Source organism: Papaver somniferum, chromosome 3, assembly GCF_003573695.1.
Source record: "Papaver somniferum cultivar HN1 chromosome 3, ASM357369v1, whole genome shotgun sequence".
In the NCBI taxonomy this organism is placed as follows: domain Eukaryota; kingdom Viridiplantae; phylum Streptophyta; class Magnoliopsida; order Ranunculales; family Papaveraceae; genus Papaver; species Papaver somniferum.
The window spans coordinates 172,394,963-172,407,160 of record NC_039360.1 but is presented as its reverse complement, the minus strand read 5'-3'; the positions used below and the strand labels follow the sequence as shown (position 1 = coordinate 172,407,160).

At 41.2% G+C, this 12,198-nt stretch overlaps 1 protein-coding gene across 1 annotated transcript; it reads left to right on the top strand.

The window, feature by feature from the left end:
- Positions 1-5,940: 5,940 nt before the first annotated feature.
- LOC113358038 lies at positions 5,941-9,955 on the top strand. The gene is made up of 2 exons (XM_026601543.1): positions 5,941-7,089; positions 7,350-9,955. Exons 1-2 carry the CDS (start codon positions 5,961-5,963, stop codon positions 7,355-7,357), a joined length of 1,137 nt encoding a protein of 378 aa, XP_026457328.1. The 5' UTR covers positions 5,941-5,960; the 3' UTR covers positions 7,358-9,955.
- Positions 9,956-12,198: the final 2,243 nt, after the last annotated feature.

The window sequence follows — 12,198 nt, the reverse complement described above, 5'->3', positions numbered from 1 at the left end:
GGTCGTACGCGAACAACTTGGTATCGCAACACGGAATCTAGACTACCTAAAAGACGAACCAATGAAGGAAACTGAGGAAATCGTTCTTGTTCAATCCCTGGGTGCAGACATGATTTAGTTTTTCGTCTGATCTTGGGTCTAGTTTGTTGCCTAGTATGTCTTCCTTTTGGATTAGTTGGAATAATAACTAGTGCTTTCAATAGCGATGATTGTGACTATACATAGCTATTTTTGTTTTCATATTTATGATGGTAAACCCACCGACCATACAAGATAGAGACATGTAACTCATACTTGGGGACTGAGACTCAGCATGAAATTCCTTCACCGTCAATCAAGGACTTCTTCAACACAACAGAGATGGTCAATCAAGAAGCATGTAATTTGCAAGGGAAAATCAAACTGAAGGAGAAGACGCTTCAACACTCTCTCCAGAAGAAGCCGCTTCAACGCACTCTCTCTCCCGAAGACGCATCAGCACTCTCTCCCGAAGCCACTTCAGCGCTCTCTTCAGAGGTCGAATCCGCTTCAACAGTAAATGCAAGTTAATTCAATGGAAGTACGTCTTTCAAGAGAAAATAAGCCCGGGATAATTACACCTGGGGACTGCCAGCAAAGGATGCCTTCACGTCCCTTAACCGGTTTATTTCTAATATCGGCAATCATCACTATTGAAGCTTTACGAGCCGCAGAAAATTCTCAACATAAAGACGTACATGTGCATCAAAGACTCCAAAGTACAAATCAGATATGTTTTCACATGTCCAGCCACGCCATCGAATATGAGGTGTAACTAGGGACTGCTCATCGCATCCCATTCCATACAACCATCCAAGATTTAGAAGATGGTTCAAAAGATGTCGCTTGGAACTAAGTCCTTGAAGATATCCCAAAAAGCAGCCTGCTTCAACATTGAGACGGTGGCGCAGTACCCAGTGATAAGAGCAACATGAATGAGGGATTATTATTCGATCAAGCCCTGGCTCCAGCTGCATGAAACAAAGACTTCAAAGAAGTGTCATCAATGCCAGGGCCAAGGGCGCCTTCACTAAAGTCCTCTCCAGGAGCTGCTTCAACATCCTCTCCCGAAGTCGCTTCAACATCCTCCAAAGCCGCTTCAACACGCTTTTCGGAAACTACGTCAACGTTCTCTTTGGGAGCTGCTTCAACATATTTTCAGAAATTGCTTCAGCAGCCTTTTAAGGATATTCCTCATGATAGGGCTCGTCCACATCAGAGTCGAGGATTATGACGTCGTCATGAATAGTTTGAGATCCCAACCAACCGTATGCCTAATCTACCTGGGGCCAAACGACATCATGCTAGGGGAACGCTCACCTGGATGCCTCCTGAACGTGACATGTTCCAAGGACATGCCGACCCATCTCTCCTGGTAACATCTAACTTTGTCTCAGAAGTTTTATCTTTATTTGTCACCATCTAGTGCTTACACTGCAACGGCATTATCATTACGTACTAAGCAGGGGAATTAATGTTGATGGTGGGTTTTAGTTCAAAGCTAAAATTGTAAAACCTGTATTTAATGTGATATCACCCTGCAAGGGGTAAAGCCATTTTTAAAAGTGACGAGTGCAAAAAACCTCCTCGCTCACTGAGCAATTCAATATATATGAAATTCACTCAGAATGGTGCGCGTAGTAGCAATCCCAAATATTCTGTGATTTCTATTTATACCAGCATTATTAATTAATGCATGATTTGCCTAGTATTTTTCCATGCTATGTTCTCAGCCGAACTCTCATCATTGACATGACATGACGATTAAGTGTTCACTCTCAGCGGAGCAGCATGAATCTCCCGAAGTGCCAGTATTGAGATCTGCATGAAAATACCCAGGCTACCTCATTCTCTGACAAAGAGAATCTCGTATCGACGCACTTTTAATTAAAGATAGCTCGATCGAACATGTTTAAATTCCTTAAGGGAGACCTAGACTGTCCATATCAGTCTCAAAATGATCACGGCCACACAATTTGGTCGCGTAATTCAACAAGCCTAGCCAATCCCTGGCGGAAATAGGCAATCATCATGATGATCGTTGGTGGGCCCACCAATACCCCGACCGGTCGGACTTCACCTAACATACTTCAACGTCATTGAACGCCAAACCCAAGTGTGGGTGGTTGCGCTGTTGAAGGAGAGCTCGAATGAGCTAGACCGTCCAAAACGGTCTCAGAAGCATCACGACCGTCCAACTTCACCAGCCTAGTTGGACGGCTTAGATCTTCCTACAAACGATTAAAGAAGTGCCGGCATGATCAGTGGTGGCCCAATTTCCCCTTGGACAATCGACTTGCCTGCGGCAAGCCTATAGGGTGCTCAACCGTTTGCCCAAACTCAAGCAGACACGCTGCATTCGAAACCCTAATTTGGGTCACGACAATTTACGACTGTCGCAAATCGATCGTGTCCGTCCAAACTCGCCAGCCTAATTAGACGACTTAGGTCTCGTTTAGCACGGTCGAAGGGGTGGACACGAGTTCACCACCAGCCCAATTTTATCCTCACTTGATCGACTTGCCAAAGGGAAGTCAATGACATGCCAAAACGTTTGATCGAACTAGGATGGATGTAGATGTATCAAAACCCTAATTGGGATTTATGGCAACACACTTCAATCACAAATTGATCACAACCATCCATCTTCGCCAGCCTAAACGGGCGGTATAGATCTAGATTCAAGTGGTCCCAAAGGTGTTAATATGATCATTGTCGACTCACCTTTACACGTGACCGACCGGCCTATGCAAACCAGGACTCAATGCCTCGAAACGCACGCCCAAAGAGGGGTGGGCCATACGGCTTTCAAACCCTTAATTGCATCAACGACAATATGTAACTGCCGTAAATTATCTCGTCCATTCAACTTTGCCAGCCCAGTTGGACGATGTAGATTTATTTCCATCAAACCAACAAACCAGCATGGTAATCATCGGTCATCTCTCTTTCATGGGGAGCGATCGACCATGTGATGGCTCACCCATGCGGCCTTCAAATGATCACTCGAAGATGACTGGTCATGCTACCTTTTTTAAGACGCCCAATCCGCGACTTAATCAATCAAGCTCTAAAACAACGATGCATCGTGCACATCGATTATTTTGAGTTGCTTGCTTAAAAGCGATGCTTCACATGCATCGAATACATACGATATTTTATAAATATCGGTTTCATAAATAACTTACTTATTTAACCTAATAACGCCATGCGTTATTCTTTGCGGCAAGTCCCACGACTTGACCCACCTACTCGAGATATCAAACATGTCACAAAATGGGGGATACTTACTGGGGTATTGGTCTGGCGGTTTACAGTGTGCGGCGTGCAACGCGCCATTACGAGAACGTGTCACGAAAGGACGTGTAATACCCCGATATTTGGCAGTGGTTGGCCGAATGGAATATAAGTAATGGTTTGTCCTTTCCTAACACCGGGGCCTGATGGGTAACTTGATTGAGTTGTGGAAAAAAACTTCTCAGTTAAGCGTGCTCGGCCGGGAGTAGTCACAGGATGGGTGACCTCTCGGGAAGTTGTTGCTGGATATCCGCAGTAGTGTCGTTAAAAATCCCACACTGCTGGATAACCGCAGTGGGTAAGTGGGAACAATATCGGTGTTAGTTGGGATACAACTAGGGGTCGTTCGCTTGTGCTCGGGTGGGGGAGTATGTTGGGTGATTATGCCAGATACTGCCCGCAAAGGAGACAATGAACGTCTACATTATACCGAGGCCTTATCAGCATAATTGGCTCCAGAGTTGGCAGAAAACTCTGAAGTTAAGCGTGCTCGGGCGGGAACAATCCAGGGATGGGTGACCATCCGGGAAGTTTGTGCTGGGTAACCGCAGCGATGCCCGTTGAAAACCCCACACTGCCGGATATCCGCAGTGGCTAAGTGGGGACAGTATCGATGGAAGGACGGGTCATTACAAATGGTAAGAGAGTTGACGACGGTTCACCTGCCGAGGGTGGGAAGGTATGCTGGACGGGGTTGGTCCAGGTGCTTCTCATGAGGGGTAGGGAACGTCGGAGATCTGGGCTTGTGTATGTATTCCGGAGCCGAGGACGACTCCAATTTAAGGTGGTGGTATTGTAATACCCCGATATTTTGCAGTGGTTGACCTAATGGAATATAAGTAATGATTTGTCCTTTCCTAACACCGAGGTCTTTTCAGCACAATTGGCTCCACAGTTTGCAAAAACTATGCAGTTAAGCGTGCTCGGGAGGGAGCAATCCTGGGATGGGTGACCTCTCGGGAAGTTTCTGTTGGATGACCGCAGCGATGCCCGTTGAAAACCCCACAATGTCGGATAACCGCAGTGGCTAAGTGGGGACGTGGAGGGACGAGTCATTACAAATGGTATCAGAGCCGACGACGGTCACCTGCCGAGGGTGAGAAGGTACGCTCGACGGGGTTGGTCCAGGTGCTTCTCATGAGGGGCAGGGAACGTCGGAGATCTGGGCTTGTGTATATATTCCGAAGCCGAGGACGGCTCCAATTTAAGGTGGTGGTATTGTAATACCCCGATATTTGGCAGTGGTTGGCCGAATGGAATATAAGTAATGGTTTGTCCTTTCCTAACACCGAGGCCTGATGGGTTCACTTAACTGAGTTGTGGGAAAAACTTCGCAGTTAAGCGTGCTCGGCGGGGAGTAGTCACAGGATGGGTGACCTCGAACAATATCGGTGTTAGTTGGGATACAACTAGGGGTCGTTCGCTTGTGCTCGGGTGGGGGAGTATGCCGGGGGATTATGCCAGATACTGCTCTCACAGGAGACAAGGAACGTATACACTATATCGAGGCCTTTTCAGCACAATTGGTTCCAGAGTTGGCAGAAAACTCTGCAGTTAAGCGTGCTCGGGCGGAAGCAATCCAGGGATGGGTGACCTCACGAGAAGTTGTTGTTGGATTACCGCAGAGATGCCCGTTGAAAACCCCACACTGCCGGATGACCACAGTGGCTAAGTGGGGACAGTATCGGTGGAGGGACGGGTCATTACAGGATGGATGGTTAACGATGATGGAGTAGTGAGTGAAGGTGTGACCACGCAATGATCGCCACCTCTTACACAACTTCATTACTCCACTACTTAACCTCCTCCACTTCCTACGAGATCAGGGTTGCGCTCAAATGAATTGTATAAATAGGTTTTCAACCTATTTCGACAAAAAAGGGGGAACATAAGTGTTGTTAACACAGTATCCAGAAAACACGCAAAACTGATAGCTTACATTATGCAAGCCAGTTCCACATTCTGATACAAGTCATAGATAGCCACACCTTCAAAATTCAATATTTTTTTATCTCAACACCTTCTTCGCTTCCCTCCCTAAGATCAACCCTTCTCATTCACTTTGTGACCGAAGCAAGTCTGGAACGGCCATTTCTTGGTTTAGGCCAGAATTGTATAGATTGATCTCTCGAATCTAAAGTACTCCCGTGCAGTGCATTTGTTTAGGGTTTACATTCGTTTTTATCATCAACACAACCAAATTTACCAAAAATGGCAGAATCAGTTTTTACCCTCAAACACTAGCCTTATGAGAGGTACCCCATATCAGAGCTCGGGATGTAGTTAGCCTTCTGGGCGAAATAGTTGTTAGTAGTAATTAATTATAGATTAGTTAGTTTAATTAGTAGTTATTATGGTGGGTTGTGATGTAACCACCTGGAGTTTTATTAGCCGTTAGATACTAGGTTAGGGAGGAATGACTTTATAAGGTAAATGTTATATTGAGAAACTTATGAATGAAAATATATAAGAAAAGAGAGGTTGTTCTCACAGGGGTGAGACAGTGACTGTTCTCGCAGGGGTGAGACATGTTTTGAATTATTTTTAAGGTTTTGTATCAATTTGTTTATCAACGTAAGTCTCAATCCAATCTTATTATTGTACACCTCAGTACATAACAATTGGTATCAGAGTAGCCACGATCCATGGACGGTTCGGTGGATTGGGAACTATTTTATGCCCGTGAGGAATTAAGTAGTCTTCGATTGAAGTACAATATTGAAGAACTTGGTAGTTCTCCATACTGGGACCAAAATTTCCTGAAGTTGTTGGAGCTCATCAATGAAGCAGATAAGAAATTGGAGTCTGCTTATTACTCCAATTTCATAGTTACTGAGGTTATAGAAACAACGGAGATGGAGGAGGAAACGGACAACGAAGAATTGGTGGAAGAAGACTCAACTAACTCAGAGTTGGTCACTGATTTCAGCCGTAATTTGTCAATACCATTGGAAGAAGAAGAGGATGATTCTCTTAACTTAGAGTTCATTCAGTCGGTTTTCTTTGATGGAAATGAGGATTCAGTAGATGTAGACTTAGAAGAAGGAAAACCCATCCCTTATTTCAGTCATTTGATGGATAATATGGGTTCCCAATTTGAAATTGTTGCCAGCAAGAGGGTAAGGAGCTTCGACAACTTGAATCCTGATACATCGTTTGAAGGGTATTACGAGCACTCGAAGGATCTGATTACTCACCTTAAACTGAATTGTAAGAACAATCCTTATCTCCATCTTGATTTTACCCGTTCCATATTCGATCGTGGAAAATGGTTTGATGGGTCTGTTTTGAATAACGATTACAAAGGGGATTTTGTTTATGAGTTAAGTTTAAAGGATGGGTATCGATTCAATTGGTTTTTTATGGATTCAATCACATTTGTATTAGTTAAGAATGGGGATATTGCAGATACAGGCAATCTGTTTGTTAAAATGCTTCTATGGGATATTATGTATTTCAAGAACAAAGGTGTTAGCAGTCACCAATTGGCTAGTGAGAAGTCTTCTTACCCTTGTTTCAACTTAACTGGTGGAGTATTTGATCGTGGGAAAGATATTGAGCTGACGGGAAGGGAGGGGAAGGGTCGTGACACTTGCAAGTTATTTGATCCTGGTATACATAATTTTCGTGTTAATGAAGGTTTTATGATTTTCTTACTTGGTATAAGTGATTGTGAAGGACCTTTGTGGCTCAATGGGAGTAGTAAAGGGATGGAAATTATTAAGGGTTGTCCTGATGATGTTGAGGGTGAGTTTATCTTACAACTTCAGCTGGGTAAGGCGAGTTACAACTTAATTTCCAATGAAAATATGTTCCTTATCGTTACTGCTGCTTGTTGGTCTTTTGATCGAGGAAAAGATGTCGACCTTATAATCTGGAATTCTTGTTTTGCTAAATGTGTTTCGAAATTTGAGTATGATTTTTGTGGGTGTATGAGATGGGGGTATAGTCAAGTGATTGTTGAACAGCTAGCTCTTATAAATAGGAATCAACTTAAGGTTCTCAAATTGTTCTTTCTGAATTCATATGTGTAGGTGTTTGATCAAGGGCCTGGTACATTGGGAGAAGATTCTTTTAGGGTACAACTGCATTTTGAGTTGCTCAATATTGTCATACTTCGAATTAACTCATTGAGAGTTCCGAGGGTTCAGTCGGCAAGTTTTGAAGTTGTCCATGAGTCTATTTCAATTGCTTCTTTAGCTATAATAATTTTTCAAGGGGTATTTGAATTACAGCGGCATGTTCTCTTTCATCGTGTGTTATTCTATGTGAATCATGGTCTTTGGTTTGGCCGAGTTATTAGAGCCTATTACACACCAGCTTGGGAGATATCTTTACAAATGACTAAAGTTTTAAATTCAAAATGTGTGAATGTCTTTGTAAGGATAATGGAAACTCAGGTCTTGCGCCTGGTGATTCAAATTAAGGATGTTCTAATGTTGGTGGATTACTCAAGGTGGAAATTTAAATTACCTACTTCTGGGAATAATGAAATCCCGGCCATGCGAGAAGAAGAAAGGAAGGCGTACCTCAATCTTGTCAAGATTTTTGCAAACTCCTTGTATTATGCTCAATGTGAATCTTTTTATTGTATTCAACTGTGGAGTTTGAATGGTGATGAAAATGATACGCTATGGCAACTTAAGCATGGTTTACTTAATGCTACAAGGGTCATATTGGGTGAATTGTTGGAAGTTAATGCAAAAGAACGTAGACAGGGGAATGTGCTGCCAGTATCCTTTCAAGAATTGAAGTATCTTCCGAAACTTCTTTTTTCTGTTTCCACATATATGAAGGTTCATTCTTATCTCTTAGAATCTGGGATCTTGCACTCTGACATAGTTCTAATGGCAGATACGCTTTACAAATGTTTGCACACCTTGCACTGTAGCTGGTATTTTCAATCTTTCTGCAACCAACTGATGGGTATATAGAAGTATACTTCCACTTGGTACTGTCATATGTGTCATAATTTTATATGGGGGTTGGCATATCAAACTGAGGAGAATAAATTTCGAATTGCATCTCCGTTGGCGGTTTCCTTCGAGTGGGAAGTCACAGCAAGTTGTTATGCTAAGCTCATCCATGTATTGGTGGTAATTCCTAGTCAGATTGGATTTTTTAATGGATATTCAGCTTATGCGGGTGAGATGATTGCGAAGGAAACTCTGAATTTTGATTGGATTGGGTTTTACTTCTTTAGTCATACTCGATATTCTCCTTCTTATTGCCACCAGATGCGGGAGTTCGTATATGAACTCGAGAAGATTTTTAGCTCGTCAGAATTCCCTGTAGGGATAATGAGAATTCATGTCGAAACTGTTATAGCCCACTTCCCAATTGCAATTAGGTGGGTGGATTATTTAAAGTGGAAATTCAATTTATTTCCTACAGGTCGGAGGGGTGTAGGAAATGAGAGGCTAGTGCCACCAGAGAGGGATAAGAAAGCTGCATTTCACATTAAGCCAGCTACCAAGAAAGGGGATAAAAGTATTCTAAAGAAAATAGATGGCTTATATGTGCCCCGAAAACTCACAGTTGGAACGAGAGTAACAAGGATGTTGGCAGGGACTTCGATAATCTTAATCTTATACTTGATCATTAATATTCAGTTCAGGGTACCCAGGATAGTCATTATGCATCTGAAAGAGAATATGTTGATTGGAAAGACTGAAGTAGTTCAGCCAAGGGGAAATCAACTATCTGGTATACCTAATATGAGAGATATGAATTCTTCGGGTGCTATAGTAGTTCAGAAAACCAATAGAGAGGGTTCTATGGTGTTCAGCATCCTGTTCTCAGCAAGCTTCTGGGGCAGGGAAAAGATTAGTGGTACTGTATGGCTTGGCATTGAGCTACCTGGAGTACCTGGTTACATGAGAAGTCGTCGTTTTCTGTTCGATAGAGGAAAAAATCTTGAGTCTACTGCAACATTGTTTCTCTCGATAGTATACCCATGTTATTTTTGTCACAGTATCCACAATTGTGGTTATGTAAAAGCGTTTGAGCAGCTTAAGGTTGACGTGTGGTTTATAGCCAAGTGTTTCCTTCCCTGCTAGTTTGTGAGAGTTCAAGTAATGGTCGAGAAGCTTTATCATCCCATTCAACTTAAGATCAAGACTGATGTGGCAATACGTACGGATATGAACATAAACCGAGTCAAGGATTACATTTTTATTGAACCTGTTTTACTTGAGAATGTAAACATAAGAGAGTTGGGTTCATTGGTTGTGGGACTTTACTACAAGGAGGGCGAGGGGGTTACCACTAGTGTCTTAACTGAAGTATCTATTGTGAAGCTGAGTTGGACATCAGTTCTTACTGGAGTTCTTGGCAAGGCCTTGCATCTCAATTCTTCATCCTTGAGGACAAGGATGTTTAAGAGGTAAAGGTATTGTCATAGTTAGCCTTTAGGGCGAAATAGCTGTTAGCGGTAATTAATTATAGATTAGTTAGTTTAATTAGTAGTTATTATGGTGGGTTGTGATGTAACCACCCGGAGCTTTATTAGTCGTTATATGCTAGGTTAGGGAGGAATGGCTTTATAAGGTGAATGTTCTGTATTGAGAAACTTATGAACGAAAATAGATAAGAAAAGAGAGGTTGTTCTCACAGGGTGAGACAATGACTGTTCTAGCAAGGGTGAGACGGGTTTTGAATTATTGTTAAGGTTTTGTATCAATTTGTTTATCAGAGTAAGTCTCGATCCAATCTTGTTATTGTACACCTCAGTACATAACAAAATTCACGGATGTGAACTTTCCGCCAGTATGCATACGGGTACGCATACCTAGGTAACCAGATTGAGTTGGTTTTGATTTCCAAACTCAGCAGAAATTCACGGTCGCTTCCGCCAGTATGCGTACGGGTACGTATACTTACCCAGTCTCCATCAACCATTTAGTATACGCATAAGTATGCATACATTTGGTTCCCAGTTTTGGAGTTATACACTAATGTGTGAACACGCTATATGCTTATATCCAAAGATGGTTACATATTCTAAACTCTATATTCCAATCATTGAAACATTCTTAGAGGATGTTATATAGAGGTTATTCACACTCCATTTTTCATCAAAGAAATTTTCAAGAGATTGAAACAATCAACATGACTTTCGTCATTTGTAAAGATGAACTTGGCCAAAGCGAAATCTTACCAACACATATTTCGAGAAATAGATAAGCGAGATAAACTCGGCTCGAAATAGCAAATGTGTATAATCGAAGTTTATATAGCAATACGACTTTTGTCTCAAGGTAGGAGATAGAGTAGATAGGATTTTGAGTGATAGATAAGTTCAAGTCTCCACATACCTTTTAGTCGATAAAGTTCCACCAGTTCCTTGAGTAGTTCTTCGTCTTTGTATGATGAACGCCATTGAGTCTAGATCTCAACTACACTTTCTATCCTAGTCCGAGGCTTAGATATAAGTAGACTAGAAATCAAGACTTATAGTTTTGGCAACTAAACTTGACAAACAAGCTTGAGATAGCACCGCTTGCGAGTTCGACCGAGCAGTGCTCTAACAATCTCCCCCTTTGTCAATTTTAGTGACAAAACTGTCAATACATATGGAATACAAAATAAATAAACTTTGCAACTTCTCTTCCACATGCATGATCTCCTTGGTTCTTCAACATTACTCGAAATCTTCGTCACTTCCAAGTACTCCAATGATTCCAAAGATATTAAATGTAGCATCATCGTTGTTGAAGATCCGTAACCATAACAATGAGAAAACAAAATCTCTCAATCATTGTTACACAGTGTCATAGTATCATTACACAGCATCAAAATTCAATTGTATCACAACTTTGACAACAATACGATGGTGATATGTATCACTCCCCCTTAGTCAATACTCCATCTCACATGGAAACCACTCCCCCTTACATAATGATCCAGAAAACATATATATTTGTAGTGTGAACTACACATTAATTCTCCCCCTTTTGTCAATAAAATTGGCAAAGGTACGAAAACTAGTGGGATCCTAATGAAATTTCCATAGAGACATTTCAAGACCAAAAGAAAGCACATATCAACTTTTAGATGCAATCATATAGCCGAAACTAAATGCATTCATCAAGGAGTTTATAAAGATACAAGATAACCCCTACAATACTCCACAGCCGCACTCCCCACAAATATTTGGAAATTAAGCACAAGTTCAATTAAGAACTCTCCCCCATAAAATGTCATTCCCGAAAGAACAACAAGAGCGACCTTACTTTCACAAGAAAAGAAGGATTTCTCTGGACAACAACAAATCTCATAAGAATATGAATTTGTATCCAAAATACTCAATTAAATTAACCACAAGAGAACCCATGATTAATTCTATCGGAAATGCTCAACATAAAAAAAACTTACGGAACCACACAGTATATTCATAAAAATATGGATCAGGGAAGATCAATACTGTGGAATAAACAAAGATTCATTCTATCTTTCATCACTATTTGCATAATGATATACAATAGACTTAATCTTTGTAAACAAAAGTTCATCATTTCTTCCATCAATATTTGCATAATGACATAAAAGGCTTAACTATTGTTCGTCAAAAGTTCATTCAATCTTTTATCAATATTTGCATATTGACATATGATAGGCTTAAATTTTGACCAAGTATGGGACACTCATAGTTCACGGACGCAAACACACATATCCCATAAAAAATCGCAATATATAAAACCATAAAGATTAATACTGCAAAAATCATCTTCCAAACCAACTTTAGAATTTAAACAAATAAATCTAAAAACATTGAAGATGAAAATCGTTGGACATAGCTATGTGTAATCACAATAATGGCTATTCCAAACTCTAGTTATTCTTCCTAAAAACACAAGAATAAATTCTCATAAGAAGATTTCC